Source organism: Carettochelys insculpta, chromosome 6 (genome assembly GCF_033958435.1).
Source record: "Carettochelys insculpta isolate YL-2023 chromosome 6, ASM3395843v1, whole genome shotgun sequence".
Classification (NCBI taxonomy): Eukaryota; Metazoa; Chordata; order Testudines; family Carettochelyidae; genus Carettochelys; species Carettochelys insculpta.
The window spans coordinates 88,966,391-88,985,969 of NC_134142.1; the positions used below are offsets into that span (position 1 = coordinate 88,966,391).

General features: G+C 54.8%; 1 protein-coding gene across 1 annotated transcript in view; it reads right to left on the reverse strand.

The window, feature by feature from the left end:
- The window catches only part of ALX4 (ALX homeobox 4), a 58,666-nt gene extending 39,469 nt beyond the window's left edge, over window positions 1–19,197 (reverse strand). The window contains exon 1 of the mRNA XM_074998956.1: window positions 18,792–19,197. Within this exon, the coding sequence (XP_074855057.1) occupies window positions 18,792–19,197 (406 nt within the window). The remainder of the gene's footprint in view (window positions 1–18,791) is intronic.
- Between the last annotated feature and the right edge of the window lie 382 nt (window positions 19,198–19,579).

A 19,579-nucleotide genomic window follows, 5' to 3' on the forward strand; every position in this document is an offset into this window, starting at 1 on the left:
TACCATCCTGACAGATATTTTTTTAATTCTAGCCTGTATTGACTATATAACTCCAGTATGAATTAATTGTTTCTTACACTGATCCTGAATGATGGACAGCTTTCACATCCACCAGCTTCATTACACTCCCAGCGTACCCACCCACAGGTGGACTTGAAGGTGGGACCTCTGAAGCTTAGTGCAGAAGCCTGTACAGTTTGAGCTAAAAGCCATCTGACCCAATCTTTCTCTGTGTAAATGGTCTAGGTGCCACCACATAAGACTATAACCACACACCTAGGTGTATGGTTATACCAGCTTTAAGAACATCCCTTAGTTAGCTTGCTCACTGTGGCCAAGGAGTCATAAATGGTGGTGTCCTGTGTGACCCCTCCCAAACGGAAAGAAAAGAAATGATTTACCAGTTTCCAGTGATACAAGCTTCACCTGGAACCTGACCAATTAAATGAACAGTTGTTTCTTGCACAGTGCAGAAGCCACTCAATATACTATGTGCCTCCAAGGTATTCTGTCTGAGCCAAATCTGCTGCATTATGGGATAGGATGCCCATGAGGGGTGGATGTCTATTAACACCACCAAGCCACCATGGTTTTGGTTTTCTGGAGAAGCATCGTGCTTTCATTAGGTTCACATCAAACACGATTCTCAGAGGGTAACCACTTAGTGCAGATGATCAAAATGTCTTAAAAGAGTGTTGGGTGACAGAACAGCAAATGGATCTCTTCGTTTGACTTCAGTTTGTCCCATTTGATGTTTTCAGCCATTTGGAGGTGCCTGATGTGAATGGTGTGCAATCTTTTTCCTATCTTGAGAGTGGTGTGCCAAGTTTCATAGTTCATACATTTGTGTGATGTTTTTCTATCAGGATTTTTTTCACGTCACAAATCCAAACTGATTTTCCTCTGATCTGAGTGTCTGTGACTTTCTTGTCTCCCGGACCAATTTTCTTTCCATTGCTATGTAGAACTATAAAAATAAATTGTCTTTTGTATTGCTGGCTGACAGAGAGAAACCACCCATTCTGTTCTAATGGCAAACTCATGACCTTCATGACTCTTTCAGCCTCCGCTTCCGCTCCTACATTCTCCATTTTGGAGGGGGAGCCACACGGAAATTCTGTCCCTCTGGTGCCTCCTTAGAGGATTCCTATAGATAATGTTGGGTTTAGTCTTGGGACCCAACTTTATCCCATACACTACATCATTTATTTAGGTCAGTGCTGTAGAGGGTCTGTGACAAAGTTCATCCAGCTTAGGACTGCTACTCGTCTGTCACCTAGGACTGTGGAACCAACACAGATCTCTATATGCCCTTCCATCATGGAATTTTCCTCATTATTTCAGAGGACAGAGGCTATCAGATTTCCTCCAGCTGAGGAACAGGCTTTTTCATGTTTGGATTGTAGGGTTTCTACACAGTCTGCATGGTGCAAAGCTTTGTTGCAGCTCAGGAACTCCATACAGAAAGTTTGCTGGGGTCCTTAGCTCATGCCCAGACATGACGTTTGCTGGGGCACACTTTCTGTTCTCATTGACTGCTGTTCCACAAGCCATCAAAAGGAATGGGATATGCTGGTCCCATTCTCTTTGGTGCTATTCTACAAAGGTAGTTCCAGGGTTCTATGGAAACTTTGCTCCATCCAATCAGATCATAGGTGTGCTGGGATGTTGCAAATTCGGTGGAAGTCTAGAATCTCGCAAACCTGCTGAAACCCTTTGGATTTAAAATTTCTCCCTGGGTCTGTTTGCAACTCACTTGGGATCCCAAATCCGGTAAAGAATACATTCACTAGGATCCCTGCTCACAGCCTCTTAGTTCTGGAGAAGATGCAGGCCATTTGTAAAGTAGTGCCTAGCCAAAAATATGGATTGCCAGACTTTCTCAGGCAGAGGCCCAAGCATATCAACAGCCATGCGCTCCCTGGCTGCCTCCCTGAGACATGGCTGCTTAGAGGCTCTCCCTCTCTTAGAAGGGCCTTTCTTTTCAACGCATGCAATACATTTCTGGTGCCAACTTGCTACATCCAACCTGCATTTCATCCTATTGAAATCTGTCCTTAGTTTGGCAAAGGGTTTGCAACCCGAAGATGCCCAGCGGTTTTCAAATTCTGACATAAGCTCAAAACCTCCTTTTTCAATATGGTACAACCAGGAGATCCTTTTCACCTCTACCCTTCACCTCTGGGTGTTCCTGTCTCCGACACAACATTTCATCTTTCAATTCCAAGCTTGCCCACTCTGACCACAAAGCTTTTATCATGCTTTTCTGAGGGGAGATGCTAGCCCAAAGTAGCTGGATTCGCCAAATGATTTTCTAATCACACATTATTGTGATATTAGGACCTTCTGTTTGGGAAGCTTTTAGCCACTCTGGAGTCCATTCTCGGAAACCCAAATCAAAGTTCCCTGGTGCACCCACTGAACTATTTGCACTCCTGCAAATTATGGGAACAGAGGCACCAGCCATCAGTTCCTGAGCACACTGATTCCCTTGAGCAACCAATACTCCGCTCTCCTACTTAGGGCAGTGTTTGTAATTAGCCTCCTTGTAAGGCTGTCTGGACAAGTCATCAGCATTTCCATGCAAGTGCCCAGGCCTGTCTGTGACTATGGAAATCACAGTACTGCAGTTTTTTCTAACCACTTGGCAAGTAGGCCCTCCAGATTCTTGAAACTCAAGAGCCATTGCAGGGATGCATGGTCTGTCCTGACCACAACATTTCTGCCAGGCAAACAGTAGTGAAAATATTCTATAAATTTAACCACTTCCAGGAGTTCTTTTCTGGCAGGGGAATAATTTCTCCCCGGAGAATTTAGACTATTGCTGCAATAAACTGCCACCCTCTCAATTCCCTTGCGTTCTTGGGTTAATACTGCCCCCACACTGTAAGTACTAACACCTGTGTCCATTATATGAAAGGAGGTTTGAAACATGGGTAGGCTAGAGAGGAGCAGTCACAAAAGCCTTTTCAACTCTGAAATTGCCAAATCGTATTCCGCTGACCACTGAAATGCTTTGCCTTTCTCATTCAACCAAGGCAGTGGTTTTATAATATTCTCAAATCCACAAGCTTTCCAGAAAAGAAATGGAAACCTACACATCTGTGCATATCTATGAGGATCTGGGACACAGACCAGTTACGTACAGCCTTGATTTTATTTGTTTGTTGGTGGAAATTCTCCCATCCTTGATCGCGTAGCTCAGAGGATAAGCTTTCTTTTTGACTGCTCACATTTCTTTGGGCTCATTTTCAGCTTGGGAGCCTTATGGCCAGCTATTTGTAAAGGTATCAGTTCTTGTTCCTGGTCACGGGTATTAGCGTCCACCAGGATATCACGTCAGTCAAGCAAATAAGCAAAGAGGGGAAAAAATGAGGTGTTCTGTGGCACCTGGAAGGGTATGCCCTGCCAGACCCTTTCCATTAGCCTCTTAGATATACCTGATGCACAGGTAAAAAGCTACCCTTTTAAATTGCCACAGGCCTTGTCCTGCTGTGAAAACATCCTTCTCTCTGTCCTTTGGCTCGTCTTCCACTTGCCAATACCTAATTCTAAGATCTACAATGGAAAAAAGTCTCAGGGGTAGCTGTATGAGTCTGTAGCTTAAAAAAAAGCATTTCTGTAGCACCTGGAAGACTAATTTATTTATTATGTCATGAACTTTTGTGGGGAAAGACCCACTTCTACAAATCTGGAGCAGAGAATAAGCATCCAGGGTTTATGAGGGGGGTATGAGGATGAAGAAGGAGGAAAAAGAAGAGGGGAGGGTCATCTGTCACTAATAGGACCAGTGGAAGAAGCAAATTAAGCAGGATGGGTGCCATTCCTGTGAATATCAAAGGTGGGGAAATTACCCTTGTAATGTGTAAGGTAGTTAAGATCTTTGGTGAGCCCCAGGTTAAATGTGTCAAACTTGTAAATGAATTCCAGTAAAAAAACCCACAACAGACTGAACCTGATACAGCATTCAAGATAATGGATAACTGACTTCATTTCCACCTTGTCCACATTGAATTTGATGCTATCTTCTTTTCTTCCTAACCAGAACTATGGGTGAGGCCACAGGCTAGCTGCAGGTTCACTTATATTTTACCAGTTCCTTTGCACAGTCACCTAAAAAGCCACTTCCCTCTTTGCTCCGAGTAAATGGCGAGGGGGCTGTTCAGTGGGTTGGTCTGCCCCGCAACATCAGTCCAGTGCTGGACCAGAGCAGTGCAGCCTGCATCTCTCTTAGTTCAGAAGCAAGACTCCCGATTCCTAACCAGAAATCTTTTACGCTGTTCAGCTGCTTCTTATTTAAACATGCAACACTGCACTGGAACGAGTCCAGTAGAAACTCTGAGAGCTCTTCTTCCCCCTTCCTCCTGTAGGGGGTTTTAAAGCATACATTAGATCCACTGGTTTACCTTTTGCAATAGTGGTGCCTTTAAAAAAAAATTGGCTGCTTGTCAGAAATGTTCAATAAATGATCAGGGATCTGTTTCTGATTCAGATCCACAAGAATTTAGCAGCTATAACCTAGATTCCCCCAAGACTTCGCATCCCAAAGCAGGGGCATGAAGCTGATCTTAGTGTTTCTGCCTTGGAGGCAGGGTGACATGCTCACAGCAAACCAATTGCCTACAAACCATGTGCTTCATGTGGCTGCATCTTTAAAAGAAATTTCCACAGACTGAATTAGTAGGACATCTTTCCTGATGCTTATTACACAGTTATTATCCATAATGTAAGCAAACCAATATTAGCTAATCCACTCTCTTGACTAGCCGGTGTGCTTGCCTGAATTCCAGAGCTCCAAAATTCAATTTTGCCCATTTTTTGGGACCTATGCCTTCGGGACTGTCGCCATTTGAGACCAACTAGGTGGGTCAGTTTTTTATCCCTGTTCCCTGTTCTTTTCAGCATGACTGGTCTCATAACTATTATATTTGAGCCAGTGTCCAATATTACAATTAAATTTATAGATCATATCACACATTTAATAAGCAAACTCCAATGACAGTTGTTTAAGTGCCCAGCTCTGAACCCCACTGCTGGGAATAATCCTTCTAGCTCCATGCTTTGTGTGCTCATTTTGGGTGCTTCCCCACTTCCTGAGCTGAAACGGACTTTTACTAGACATGTGATGTTCTGTCCTGGCCTGCTTTACATTTCTGACAATCCTTTTTGTGGCCAATTTTTTTCATGCTACTATCTTTTAATTGAACTGCTTTCCCTCCATTTTTCCTTATAGTCAATTTCCTTTTTCTTTTTTTTTAAACAAACCAGATAAATATTATTCTAGTAATTCAAAAGTGTAATTAATCAGGTTAGAATACCTCTGTCCATCATGCATATTAGACACAAAGGGCGCATCTACATTAGGAACTAACTTTGAAGTTGGGCACTACTTTGAAGTAGCCAGCAGAGAGTCAACACACACATTCCCTTACTCTGAAGCCTAACTTCAAAGTCCTTATTCTATTCCTGGGAACGGAGTAGTGCCCTACGTTGAAGTTTAACTTCGAAGTAGGCTGTGTTTAGGTGCTCAAATTCGAAGTTGCTTACTTCAAAGTTGTACTTCCAAGTAAGTAACTTCAAAGTTATTTTTGCGGTGTAGACACAGCCCAAGTTGATTTACAAGTCTCATGGCTGTCAGTTTGTATTTTCCTCACTAGCAGCTGTTTCGTCCTCTGATGAACAGCTGCAAAAAAAAAAAAAATTCAAGTTCATTGACACATAGATTTCCTAGTGTCTTTGGCCTCCTTTGCTCAAGCTACATGTCCAGGTCTGCTGAGCAGCTATAAACTGGTCCACTGCAAATTTATCCTGGAAAGCCTGTCCTTGTCAGTAAGTGGCCATGTCAGGAACATAGTCTCTTTAGCTCCTCTGCCATTTCAGATGCAGTGGCTTCTTCCCTCTCTTTCTAGCTCTTAGCTGTGCCCTAGCCAGCTCAGACTGATTGCTGTCTCCAAATCACATATCAAAGGATTGTACCAGGTCTGGTTAACTGAGTATCTTTTCTGGGGGGAGGCTCTTCTGCAGCATCAGAGCTGGATTGTCCTTTCTGGTCAGTAGAAATATTACTTTCCCTTTCTCTTCCCAGCTCCTTATTTGAATTATGGCATTGAACTCAGCTAAATAAATCTCCCACAGAGTTTTCCCTTCAAAGATACTGGGATTTTGCACTACTTGAGCTGGCACAATCTTACCTCTACCTTCCGGGCCTCTATGGGTTACAAATGGGATACACCAAGGATGCATCTACACTTGCATTCCTCTTTTGAAAGAAGTATATAAATGAGGGAAATCAAAAATGCAAATGAGGTGCATATTTGCATATTTGGTGCCTCATTTGCATATTCTTTTTTCAAAAGAGCTTCTTTCAAAAGAAGAAAACCAGTGTAGATGCTGCTTTTTCAAAAGTAAACCCATCTTCGAAAGAATCCTTCTTCCCATTAAATAAAGGGAAGAAGGATTCTTTCGAAGATGGGTTTACTTTTGAAAGAGCAACGTCTACACTGGCTTTCTCCTTTCGAAAGAAGCTCTTTTGAAATAAGAATATGCAAATGAGGTGCCAAATCTGCAACTATGCACCTCATTTGCATTTTTGATTCCCCTTATTTGCATACTTCTTTCGAAAGAGGAATGCACGTATAGACGCACCCCAAGTGTGGTAACTGTTCTAGATCATCCAAGTCCTCTGCTTTGTCCAATTCTTCAGCTAAGTAGCTGCCTTCCCCTGTACTCTATGACATTTTGATTTTCTTCCAAAGGAGACTTTTCAGTTCCCTAAATCCTTGTTGCAGCTCCTCAATGTTTGCAAGTTCCAGTTCGCCTGGAGCACTCCTAGTTTCTCCTATTTCTTGAGAAACCTTCTGGAGCATGGCAGGCAGGTAATTGACTTCATTGATCCATCTGGCTATTGCAGACATGGAGTGTTGTAGCTGAGCCACCCATTATCCCTGGGCATTTTGGAGTTGCTTCCCCAAAAATGATTTCATCTCTGTGTGTGGGTCAGGTCTGATTCCCTTCCTGGGAAATCTTCAGATATGACTTAGTGCCTCTTGTGGAGCATCCAGCTTTTGAGTTAGGTCTTAGTTCACTAACTTCTGTTTTACTTCGTTTTGTCCATCTGTGAGTACACCCATTATGTGCACCATTTCAGGGCAAAAGGAACCACCAGCTCACAATTTTTGTCCTTGGAAGCTGGATCACATCCTCAACATCACCTTAACACTTGTGAGCTGAGCAGTTAGTTAATACTGGGGGTCTTGTGGGTTGTTTCCTTTAGGAGAAGTAATTGAGGAGCAAGACAGGTATTTCTTTGACGCAGCCCTGTTTATTTACAAAGAAGTACATACAAAATCTGTTTCTCTGAACTAAATGGGCTCAAAACATATGGCAGTTTCTCTGGTCAATATTCCAAGCCTCTATTTTTAGCCAGTGCTCTTTCCTGCCCCACCCCCACCCCAAAACAAACAAACAAATAAACCTCTATCACCTTTTCTTTCAAAGTCATATTACAGATGACTTTTTGTCTTCCTTGTTGCCTTTTTCTGTTTGATTTTGGGGTGTTTCTGCCCACATATACATACAGTGCCATCAAAACAATACCAGCTCCTTTGCATTTGCATTCAGCCTCCAGGGAAACCCCTCTGCTCACATTACTCAGATCACAGAAATTTCTAGTTGCTCTTTCTCACCTCTCTGTCCCCAGCTCTGTCCAGTTTTCTCTTTCTTTGCATCTTTCACCGTCCCTTCCCCTTCCCCTTCCTACCCTGACATTTCTCTTCTGCTTCCCCCTCCCAATCTTTCCTTGATGGAAAGATGGTCCCAGAAAGATCTTCCTCATTAGAACCATTCCTATCATCGTACCTCTTTTTAATTAACAGTGAAATATGGATCTCCATGCATTAGATAGGAAACAAAAACATGAAATGCAAAAAACATTTTGAAGAAAATGTATATATTCACATATACTTAAACCTTATTTGCTTAAAAATATAGCTTTTTCTTCCCCTTATGTACACAGTGTCATTGAAAAGTCTGGAGCACCCAAAAAGATGGTGACTGGTATAAATTAGCATAACACTCTCCTTATTTATATGAAATATTTCTGATCTATGTAAACATTCTTGAATCATGAAGATCCTGGACTTGCTGAGGAACTTCTTGATTCTTCCTAATTCTGAGCTAATGCACTTTCTTTTGTTCTTTCTTTTCTTTTTCAAAGTACTTTTCTGCAAAGCTATTTGTTTTGTTTTTTTTTTTAAAAAAAAAGCATTTTTGATTTGCGGTGCATTTATTTTTTAATTCCCAGCTGGCACATCTAAAAGCAGGTCTACACTACCGTGAAAGGTTGAATGAAGGCATGCAATTCTGGCTACGCTGATTACATAGCTGAAGTCGACATACCCGAGCGTATGTCTATACTGTATGGAACATTGACCTGATCAGGGTCGATCTTCCAGGGTTTGATTTAGCATGCCTAGTGGGGGGATGCCCTAAATCAAACCATCAGGGCTGGACAGTCGACCCTGGTACTCTTCACAAGGAGTAAGGGAAGTGGACATGAGTATTTCTCCCATTGACCTCCCTCTGTGTGGATGGCTTGAAAAATTGATCATACATACATTGATTCCAGCTATGTAGTTTTCATAGCTGGAATTGTGCTTCTGAGATTGACTGTCAGGTCTAGCGTAGATCTGCCCTAAATTTGGACTTCCACACTGTCTCCACTAAGGGAGTTCCATGGGAGCCCTTACTTCTAACTGGCACTGATGCAGGCACCCTGTAATTTCGATTTGGTGCATCCCTATTAGGAATGCTACATCAAACTTCCCTGTGGTGAAGATGTGCCCTTAGAGGACCTATTTGCAGAGGGCTGATGTCTAGCATTTTCTGAAAGTCTGTGCTTTTTCACGTATCTCAGGTTGGACACCCAAAACCTGGGCCATCCTCACGTACTTTTGAAAATGTAGGCCATTGACCTCTTTTGCAAAGTTAACCCATTAAAGACATAGAGGGGTCAAGGCACATAAAAACATCTGATAATAAAGCATTGAACAGGAGGCTGCCTGTCACAGACCTAGTTTCTGTCCCTGATTCTGCCACTGACTCAGGGTAGCCCTGGGCAAGTCACGTTCTGTCTCTGGGCCTCAATTTGTCCAGCTGTAAAATGGGGTCAATGCTACTTTCCTACTCTTGCAGAGCAGAGCTCAATGGATGAAACCTGCTTTAGAAGGGCAACGTTATTGATAGGCTAATAAATGGTTTTCAAAAACTGAGTATGTAATTCACAACAGAGCCAGACACTTGGACAACTGAGCGGCTACGGATGTGGCTGGAGATCCCCTTAAGCGCTAGACTTTGGCCGGCGGCCACCAAGACACCGCCTCCCTCTTACAGGGGAAACTCATGGAAGCTTTGCATGCAGGACTTGCAAAGGGAATAAATCTTTTAGATCTGAGGGACTGAAGTCTGCACATTAGCTCCCCTTAAACTCTTGAGTGCCCTGACTTGGGAGGTTAGAAACCAAAGCCAAAACAGCTCTTTTGATTCACAACTTGTTTTGAGCCGTCAGCCATAAAGCAGCCGGTGAATCACTCCCGCCAGTTAGTCATGCAAGCCCAGCGGAGGTACGCTCGGAAAGGAGCACAAAATAAACAGCTAGCAGCCCCAGATAACACACCCGCAGAGCTCGTTTGCTCCAGGCGGCCTCAGTCTATATCGTTAACGGGACGCCTGAATCAAACCTTTAGGAAAAGGCGCATTTGGGAAGCATCCCCAGCCCCCTCTCCCCATCGGTGCCCCCATCTGTTTCGAAGCGTGTTGCTTTCAAAGCAATTCCGGCCGCTAAAACCTCCCCGCCCCGCGTTCCCGCTGCTGGGGAAAAACTTTGCCGAGAGCTGGAGAGAAAATTCATTCCCAGCAGCTTCGACATGAGCAGCCCCGGGGCGGGGAGAGCCCCTCCTGCCGAGCCCAGCACAGGCGGGTTCCCGGTCCTCGGCCTCATCAGCGCCAGGACCAGCTCGGTTGAGGGAGCCTGTGAAACGTGCGGCCCGGCCCAGCTGCGAGGAGCGCCAGGGCTTGGGAAGAGAATCCGCTTGGGAAGGGCCAGGGGCACGCGCCAGCCCTACCTTCGCCTCCGCCGCTGCCCGGCTCGTTCGCCCGGGGACCGACGCCTCCGGGGCGGTGCGCGCAGCTGGGGGAGACGCCGCCGCCTCCCGCGGCCGCTCGGAGCGAAGTTTAGCCAAACGGCGCGGGCCTGGCGGGCTCCCTTCCCGCCCCTCCCCGGGAGGGCGCAGCCGCCGGAGCCCGTTGAACGGCAGATCCGGGGGCCCTATCGGCCGCCCCGGGGGGAGCCCTCCAGCCCAGAGCCCCGGCCTGGAGACGCGGGCAGCGGCCAGCTGCGCGCAGGGCTGGCCAGAGCCGGCGGCCGGCGAGCGCTGCACAGCTGGCCGCCGCGTTCGCTGCCCCGCCCGGCCCCGGGATCTGCCCCCTTTCGGGGTGTGCCGCCTTCTTCCTGCTCTCTCGGCCTGGGCCCGCCGGTGGGGGTGGGGGGCGCCGCTTGTCTCCCACCTCCAGGCTGCGCGTGGGCTCAGGCCCGGCTTTCCCGTCCGCTGCCTCCAGGCGGGGTTTGCTTCTCAGGGACCCCCCCCCCCCGTTTTCCTCTTGCCCCTCAGCTCCTCTCCTTCACTCGGGCTTTGGCCTCGCGCCGGTGCCGCGGCTCCAGAGTAGAGGGGCTCCCCTCACCCACCCGCTGCTCCCGGCCAGGGGAGAGAGCCTGGCCGCAGCTCCGTCTTTGTCTACCTGGGGCCCCTGGTCAGGAGCCGAGCCCAGGTCCCAGCCTCGGAGGGGAGTGGAGGATCAGGACCTGTAGACCCGCTGCCCCGTTCAGGCCCGGCCTGGAGGAAAGCCCCGCTCCCCCTGCGCTGCATCCCGGCTCTGAGCCCTCACATCTGGAGCCCGGGCTCCCCTCTGCTCCCCAGCCTCGCAGCTGGCTTCGGCGCGCGCGGCCGCGGGGGGCAGGAAGGGGCTTCAGCCGGGGGGAGACGGAGCGGGGAGTGAGAAGGGGGCAGGAGATGCGCGTAATCCCCTAGTCAGACAGTGCCAGACGCTACCCTGGTGACACAGCCCTGGCGGGTCCCTCCCTTTGTGTCTTCCACTTTCAGTCTATTATTGCCTGCGGGGGGCGGGGGGGGCGGGTTAAAGCGGGGAAATGGGGCCTGAAACAAACTTCTCCCGGCATCTCCGGCGCCTCAGGAGGGGCCTCTGGACCGAGCCCAGAGCATCGCCTTAAAACCCCGCTCCTGCTGCTAGTAGTTTTCCCGCAGGTCCGTCTCCCCCCCGGGCCAGAGAGAGCGATGGTGGTTCTGCTCCACCTGCCGATGGTCAGCCTCACGCTCCCGCGCGGGGGTTCGCTATGGCCTGCGGGGCTGCACGGCTGACCGGCCTCTGGGAGCGCCTCAGACTTTTCCTTGGCTCTGTCCCACCCCCGGCAGCCCCCCTCTGAGTCACTCCTAGCCCCGGCCCCCCGCAGCCCCCCTCCGAATGACTCCTGGGCCCAGCCCCCCCGCAGCCCCCCTCTGAGTGTCTCCTAGCCCCGGCCCCCCGGCAGCCCCCTGCACACAGGGAATGGGCTGGAAGAGGGGGCGCGGTTTGGAGATGGGGAAGTAGAATCGCACTCCCCCCCACGCCGTAGGGTGACCGCAAGGCCCCCCGAGGAGAAGAAAGAGCATCCGGGGCTCGCTCAGGTGCCATTAGCTGCCCCCCACCCCAGCCACCCGCCGAGGCCCAGCCTGTGGCATCGGATCCTCTGGGAGCGACGCCCCTCGCCCTTGTACCTTGGTGCATGGGGCGCAGGACGACCCCAGCTGGGCAGGCACCAAGGCGGGTCGTGGGCACCAGATTTCGGAGCCCAGCAGCGGAGAACTTTGGGCTCAGCTGGGGACAACGGACTTTGTATGTTACTGATGAAATTGACTTGCGGGCGCACACGGGAGGCGCCCCTATTCCGGAATGCACCAGAGCTCCCCCCCCACACCAGTCAAACCAGCGGTCCTGGATTATACCCCAAACTGGAGCCAGGAAACCCCCCCCCCACAGCGGGGCTCCCTCGCTTTTATTGCTGAGGAGCGTCTCTTGCTCTCACTGATCCGGGACCCGCCCGGGGCTTCAGGAGCAAAGAAAGGGGACGGGGCGGGGGGGGGGTCTCCCCCCACGCGGCTGGGGATGGCAAGCAGCCACCCAACCGCCCGCCACTGGCCCCACGCAGCCCGGCCCCGGCCCGCCACCCAGCCCAGCTGCACGGACAGGAGGGGCGGGCGCGGTGCGGAAGGGGGGGGCGGTTCTTGGAGTGCCCCCCAGCCTCCCGGCACCGAGGGGTGCTCGGGGCAGAGAGCAACGCAAAAGACAGGCGGGGGTGGGGATCACTAGAGGTTACAACACGCCGCCCGGCCCCCCAGTCCCTCCTCCACCGGGTCCCTGTACCACCAGCTCCGCAGGCAAATGTTCACGGCGCCATTCCCACGTGCGCTACAGGCCCCGAAATCCCCCCACCCCCCACCAGCACCGCGGCTTAGGCACAGGCAGAAGAGCCGGTCTTGACCTCCGTACACCAGCTTCACACGCGAGTGTCACCTCCCCGGGCGCCAGGAGCCCCCCTCAGCCCTGCTTGGGGCGCGCAGGGCTGGCGGTGGCGGTCCGCTGCCCAGAGGAGGGCCACCCGGGGCCCGTCTACACTCCCGGCAGATCGACGCGGCAGTCTATACCTCCAGGGGATCCCGCCCAGACAGGGAGTTCTGCCTCTTACGCTCCTGATCCCAAGCCCAGTCAAGCCAACGGGTCCTTTTCCATTGACTTCAGCGGGCTCCGGATCAGGCCCCAGACAGCTTGCGAGTCCACACCAAAGGGTCACCCTGGTCCTGCGCCTTAAAACGCTTGCCAAGTCCGAGGCGCTGTTTGGAAAAAACGGAGCCAGAAAAACAAAGGTTTATTGGAAATAGTTCGGGACCAGCACAGTCCTTTAACTCCCGCGGCCAGTTCCCTTCAGCTCTTCGCGATCAGGCGCCGGAGATTGCCTGCGCTGTTTGCTCGGCAGTGAAAGAGCTCGATTATTTGCCTAACGTGGCTCTCAGGGATTTTCCTGTGCCAGTTTGCATTCACCTCACCCTCGGAGCACACCTCCCTGTGCGGACTTCCCCTTCATCCCCCTACAGCTCCCCCCACCGCCTCGAAACCCGGATTTCATCGCAGCAATATTTTCCCCCAAGAAATAGAGCTCACCTCTCCCGTGTGCAAACCAAACGGCTGTTCAGTTTCCTTGATACACAAACCACTAGTTTCCCCTCCCTATAAAGCGAGGGAGCCCCGCTGTGGGGGTGGGGGTTTCCGGGCTCCAGTTTGGAGAATAATCCAGGACCGCTGGTTTGACTGGTGGTGGTGGGGAGCTCTGGTGCATTCCGGAATAGGGGCGCCTCCCGTGTGCGCCCGCAAGTCAGTTTCATCAGTAACATACAAAGTCCGTCTTCCCCAGCTGGGCCCCGAGTTCTCCGCGGCTGGGCTCCGAAATCTGGTGCCCACGACCCGCCTTGGTGCCTGCCCAGCCGGGGCCTCCCTGCCCCGCACTTTGATTTCGGGGAGAGCCCAGAGAAGGGGGCGACGCAGCAGTACGAGAAGCAGCGCCACCTTTCCCTTCTCTTTCGCCAAAAGTACAAGCCGCAGCAGCCGAGCCGTCCCCGGGCGGCCCAGCGTCCCGAGGCGAAGCGGCTCCTCTCCTGGGTGTGGGTGTCACCACACCCCACATGCGCTCTCAGGGAGCTCAGCGTCGCTTGCTTATTGCTCTCTCCGCAGCTGTATTTCGGAGCGGGCTCCAGCGGGTGGCCGGGGGCGCACACCCAGAGACGCGGAAGGCGGCCGCGAGTTTGTTAGAGCTTCGCTACAACGCGTGTATGATTTTCTAACAACTCGCTCATCCTCCCTCCATCCCGGGCTCCTCGCCGCCCTGGCCTCGGCCGGGACACCCAGCCGAGGACCGGACCGTGTTTAAAGGGGCACCGCAGCACAAGTCCCACCCGTGCTTTTATACCGGTGCTTCAGATGCCCAGGATCAGAAAACCGCCGAGGGCCGAGTTAAGGGGATAGGAGCGGCTTTGCTGCAGGTGGAGCAGGGGGCGGTCGACAGCCTTTATGGAGGGCCGCAGAGACCGGCCCAACCCCACTGATATCAACAGGGCAAAGCCGGTTGAGACGAGCAAAGGAAAAGCGCTACTCAGAGGAGTCGGGAGGGGCCGATTCTGTCGGCAGGACCCACGGCACCGACCCTCTCTAGCGAGCGCAGCTGAGGCCGCGCCAGGGTTTTATGGCCTCCTAGTTTGCTAGTGAAGACAAGGTCGGGAAGAAGGACCCTGCGCTCAGGATCCAGCCCCCTCCTGCGTGAGCATCCAAAGCCCCGCGGCCTGGTTGAGCGATGCGGGGGGAAGGGATCTGACCTCGGGGGCGCCACAGGGCAGCGGAGGCCAAAGAGATCGCGGGGCTGGGGATTAGGAAGCGCAGGGAGACAAGCCACAGGGACGGGCTCAGAGGGGATCAACCCAGGGCGGCGCCCGCGGGCTGGGCTCCCTCCCGGGGCGGAGGGCGAGGAAACGCGCACACAACGCGGCCTCCGCCGGGTTTGCACGGGCCCTGTAGAGCCCGTTTTGCCGGCCCGAAGCAACGCGGGGGGCAGCCCGATCTCCACCCCGCCCCGCGCCGGGGAGCGCTCGCCACCCCCCGGGGGGCTGCACAGACGTGCCGAGCGCCAGGGGTAAAACCTGGCGACGGGGCCCACAGCAGCGAGCCCGTAACATCCCGGCGCCCCTGCTCAGGGACCCCCGGCTGCAGCAGCCGCCGGAGCAGGGCGGGCGTTAAGCGGCCCGGAGGCACCGCGCTGGGGGGGAGGTTTCCCCGGGCCCCGGGACACGCCAGATCCAGCCGCTTTCCCCTTGGGCACGAGCGTCTTCCAGCCTCCGCCCGGGACCACGCAGCTCCGGGGAATCCAAGGGACGCCCTGTGCCGGAGACAAGCGGGCGCAGACCGCGCCACGGTTTGCGGGGAGGTTTGCCACTGAACCGGCTCCAGCAGGCAGCGAACCGGCTGCTCAGCAGCAGCAGCCGGGCCGCGTCTGCCCGCCGGAGAGCCGCTCCCAGCGCCAGGAACCGGCCGCGCGGCTCTGCCGGGGATCGCCCGGCCTGGGAAAGCAACTCAAACGCCAGCCGGGGCTCTGCAGAGCTGCAAGGCCTGGTTAAGCAGCGCGCCGGGGTTCAGTCATTCCCAACGCACACGAGCCGGGCCCGGGGCGGCTCGACGCAGCGCTAAAACCCATCTCTCTCCGGGCAACTCCGCCTGGCCCAGGCGCCCGCGGCTCCCACCTTCTGCGGGCGGCTTGTGAAGCAGGAGGCTGGGCTCGGGCAGGGTTAACCCTCCCTGCAACTCCAGGCACAAGGGCCCAGCAACGCGCCGGGCCCGGCCGTTTTCCCTTCCTTTGGGAAGAGGAGAAATTCCGTCCCGCCTTTAGCTCCCGCTGCGCCCAGGGCTGAGCGGGGCTGGGGCGCGCTCGCCAGGAGTCCTTCGCCAGTGCCGGGACTCCTAGTCATTCTCACAGCTTCCCGGGGCTTTCCCCGCAGGGCCGCAGAGCGTAACGCCCCTTCCCGCGGGCTGGGAAGCCGCTTGGGGTTGCTCGGTGCTGCAAAGAGGAGAAACCCGGCGGGAGAAGGGGCGGAAAACCAGGCCCCTCTGCGGAACTCACCGCTAAGGAGCCAGGAACCGGCTGCCCCCGGGCGCTGCCCAGCCCACGTGCGCCAGGGGGCCGCCACGGTGCGAAAGGCCCAGGGGATTGTTTCTGGGGCTCCGAGCTGGTGAAGGTCGTTCCTTAGGGCAGATGGGTGGCAGAGGGAGGTAGGGAGAGGGACCCGCCCCAGCGCCTGGTGATCTGTGGGCCTGGAGCTTGCAGGGAGGTGTCTTGCGAAGAGAGTGGCCGGGGGTAATGACCCCTCCTGCGCCAGGGCGCCCCTGTATCAGGTACCTCAGAGCTCTCTGCAGCCCGCGCGTTAAAACCCCTCGGCGCCGGACCTCAGGGGCTCCGCCTGGACACGGCGCGGTCCCTCTCGGGGTGCCTGACTTACAGGGCCTTGCAAACCGCGTCGGATGGGGGCTGCTGGCTCGGGCAGCCCCTGGCTGTGTGCAGCGGGCGCCGGGCGCCCAGCCGCGGGACACCGCTGCCGAGTGACTCCGCCGGCCGGTGTAAAGGGGGCAGACTGGGTCCTGAGCGAGGGGGATTTCTCCTCGCAAACCCCACCTGCGGCACTCGACTTCGTTCCCCTGCAGCGCGGCTGGAGCTGGGGGGTTCGGTGTTTTCGGTGGCAGCAGAGGCCGCCGAAGAACACCCCGGGGAGGTGAAACCCCGGGCGCCCGAGGTTCCATTTCAGCGCCCGGGGCAAGGAAGCGGAGTCGCTCGGATTTCTTCGGCGCGGGGTCCTCCCTGGGAAGGAAGATCCCAGAATCGTGCCCGGGGGGGTGTTGGGGGACAGGAGCTCTCAGGGCCCGGCCCCTTGGGGGGCTGGAAGAGGGGCTCCTCCAGCACCTGCCTCTCCCCGCGGAACGGGGGCTCGCGGAGCTCCCTAACCCAGCGGCCTTCCTGCGCTCGGTGTCAGCCCCTTCGCCAGCCCCTGGGACCCGGCGGGCCCTTCCCCGCGGCCTCTGCACTCAGCTGGCCTGCGGGGAAACCACCGCACTTCCCTGGGCTGCTCACAGAGCGACCGGAGCCCGGCCGGAGGCGCATTTCCGAGCCTCGCTCGCCGCCGGAGCGGGGCTGCCCAGGCCGGCTGCTCGCGGCAGGAGTGATGGATGGCTTGTTAATGTAACCCCGGGCCCCGTCCCTCCAGCCTTTCCTGGAGTCCGCAAACACGCCAAGCCCGCAGGAGATGCTGGGGGCGGGGGGCGGGGAAGGTGCCTTTGACTTGTTTCAAGCCTGGAAAGGGGGCCGGGAGTTGCCGGGGGAGAAAGTCAGGGCGAAGGGGAAAGGCGCGGGCAGCCCCCGCGCAGGGTTCAAAGGCGCTGGCGCTCAGGAGGGACCGGATGGGACCCCGGCACGGCAGACAGCTGCCTGTAACCGAGGGGGGCCGCTTTCCAAGTTATTCCCGGCCCAGGGCGGCTTTCGGCGGCCGCTGGGTGATGGATGAGCAACGATCCTTCGTGCAGAAGCGGGGAAGGTGGGTGGGATAGGCTAGAAGCGGGCAGGGTTTGCTTTTCACCTTCCCTAAGCAGGGGAAGCGGGTGTTTGCCCCCTCCCGGGCTAACGGAGACGCCCAAAGAAGCGTTTGTCTGGCGCTATAATCCCCTCGGCCCCAAGGTAATAAGAATAAAGCCGCTTTAATGCCACCCCGTTTAGCACGCAGGGCGGGGAGCTGGCTTAAGCGCCGCTAAGGAAAGGAGCGGTACCTTTGAGGGTCCGAAGGCCGGGCAGAGCTCACCCGAGAAGCCCCTTGGCACCTCACAGACTAACAGGTATTTCGGAGCATGAGCTTTCGTGGGCAGAGACCCGCTTGGTCAGATCTGTGCCCACCAAAGCTCTCGCTCCTGAGTAGCTGTGAGGCTATGAGGTGCCACGGGACTTCTTGTTGTTCTGGAAGCTGCAGGCGAACTCGGCTACCCCTCTGAGACCTCTCACCCGAGTGGGGGCTGTGGGGCAGGAGGAAGCCAGGGGCGATGCCCCAGAGACGGGGAGAGCACGTTTCTCTCCGCATTCGCACTAGAGCGGCCCTAACGTGGTACGAGCCTGGGGCTGCTAAACCCAGGGCTGGGAGTTCTAATCCTTGAGGGGGCCCTTTAGGGGTCTGGGGAATAGGCTTAAAAAAGGCTACTGCTTGGTCCTGCCAGGCGAGGAAGAGGACTGGACTTGGTGACCTGCCGAGGCCCCTTGCAGCTCCAGATGTGTGTCTCTATGCACAGCCCCGGCGGGGCGTTTTTAAGAACACAAATAGGTTTGTTTTTTCCTTTTTCTTTTTGATTTGCAAAGGGCCTATTGACAGGCCGGGCTTCTAGGTGTGCATGAGAGGCTGCAGCGCTTCGTTGCGAGGGGCCGAGGGGAAATTAGGCATTAGGAAAGGGGTGGCGGGGGGAAGCTACTGCCGTAGAAAACAAAGCTGGGTTTTGCAAACCAGGCCCTGTTTGCAAACACCGAGAGGCGCTGCCTTTGTAATAACAACCACCACAGGAAGAACAACAACGACACGCTCTAGATGGGGGGATGTGGAAGTGACTGAAGTTCCAGGCGGAATCAAATAAGGAAGGATCGAACCTATTGTTCCCCCCACCCATTGTTTCCTTTCCAAAGACGCGTGCCCCCCCCCCCCCCCCCAGCACGCGGACAATTTCAGAGCAGCCTCAGGGAACGGGTAGGGGGCAGCTTTGCTACCTCCCAGCCACTCTTTCCCTGGGAGTCGGTGAATCTGTGAGGGGGCCGCGGCTGGGTTCTTCTGTCCTCTCCCTCAGTGGGGCCTGGCTGGCAGCGGAGGACGGGACCCCGAAGCCGGCCTAGGGGGAGCTGTGTCTTTAGGGCTGGGGGCTGCTCCAATGCCCGCTGGAAAGACAAGAGCAGGACCCCGAATCTGTTTACAGCCCGCAGTCCTTACCCCGGCAGGGCTCCCTGATCCCCAGCAGGGCCCGCCCTGGAGGCGGGGGTCCGCGGGTGTGGCCCCCGTACCCCAAAGGCGCGTTTCCTATCTCCCTCTCCCCCCCGCCCCCACCCCCGCAGCGTGCACGGGACTCACCGTAGCAGGAGACCTGCAGGGCTCCGTTGTGGCTGCTGGTCTCCGGCAGCTTGAGGTTGCTCTCCGGGGGAGTTTTGCAGGGGGCTCGCTGCATGTAGAGATGCTGCTGCTGCTGCTGCTGCTGCGGGGGGTACTTGCTAAAGGAGCCTTGCGCCCCAGCAGCGCTGGGAGCCTGCCCGCTGCCATCCAGGGACGAGCATTCCTGCTGGCTATAGCGGCTCCGGCACTTACTGCTGCTGCTGTCCCCAAAGCCTTGTCCTTTGCTGGCCAGGAAAGCCGGGCTGAACTTGTCACCGGCTTGAAACGCCCTAAAAGGCGAGGAGCCCTCCGTGCTGTGGGCGGCGGCGCTGTAGTAGGAATCCATGACAGCCGGGTCACAATAAGAAACACAAGTCTCCGCATTCATTCCTAAAATTAAAAGGCCCGAGTGTCCTTAATGCGCTTGGAGGGACACCAGGAGCGGCCTCTCCGCCTCTCTGGCTCGCCTGCGCGCCCGCAGCTGGGCCAGGCAGCTCTAAGAGGATTCAGATGTGCCTGAAAGCTGCCCAGCTCTCCAACCCCACCTCGAGAGGGGTCTCCCCCCCTTTCTTCCCTCTCCGCCTCACCCTCCGGAGAGACTCCACTCGACTGCCCCCCCCCCACGTGCCTACCAACCCCGAGACCTCTCCCCCAATTAATATGTAGATGAGGCCAGGGGAAGGGAGGGGGCAGGGAAGGAGGGGAGCAGCGAGGGGGGATTTTTTGCATCTGCAAAAAACTCCTCTTTTTTCCCAAGCTTAAACCCGGGA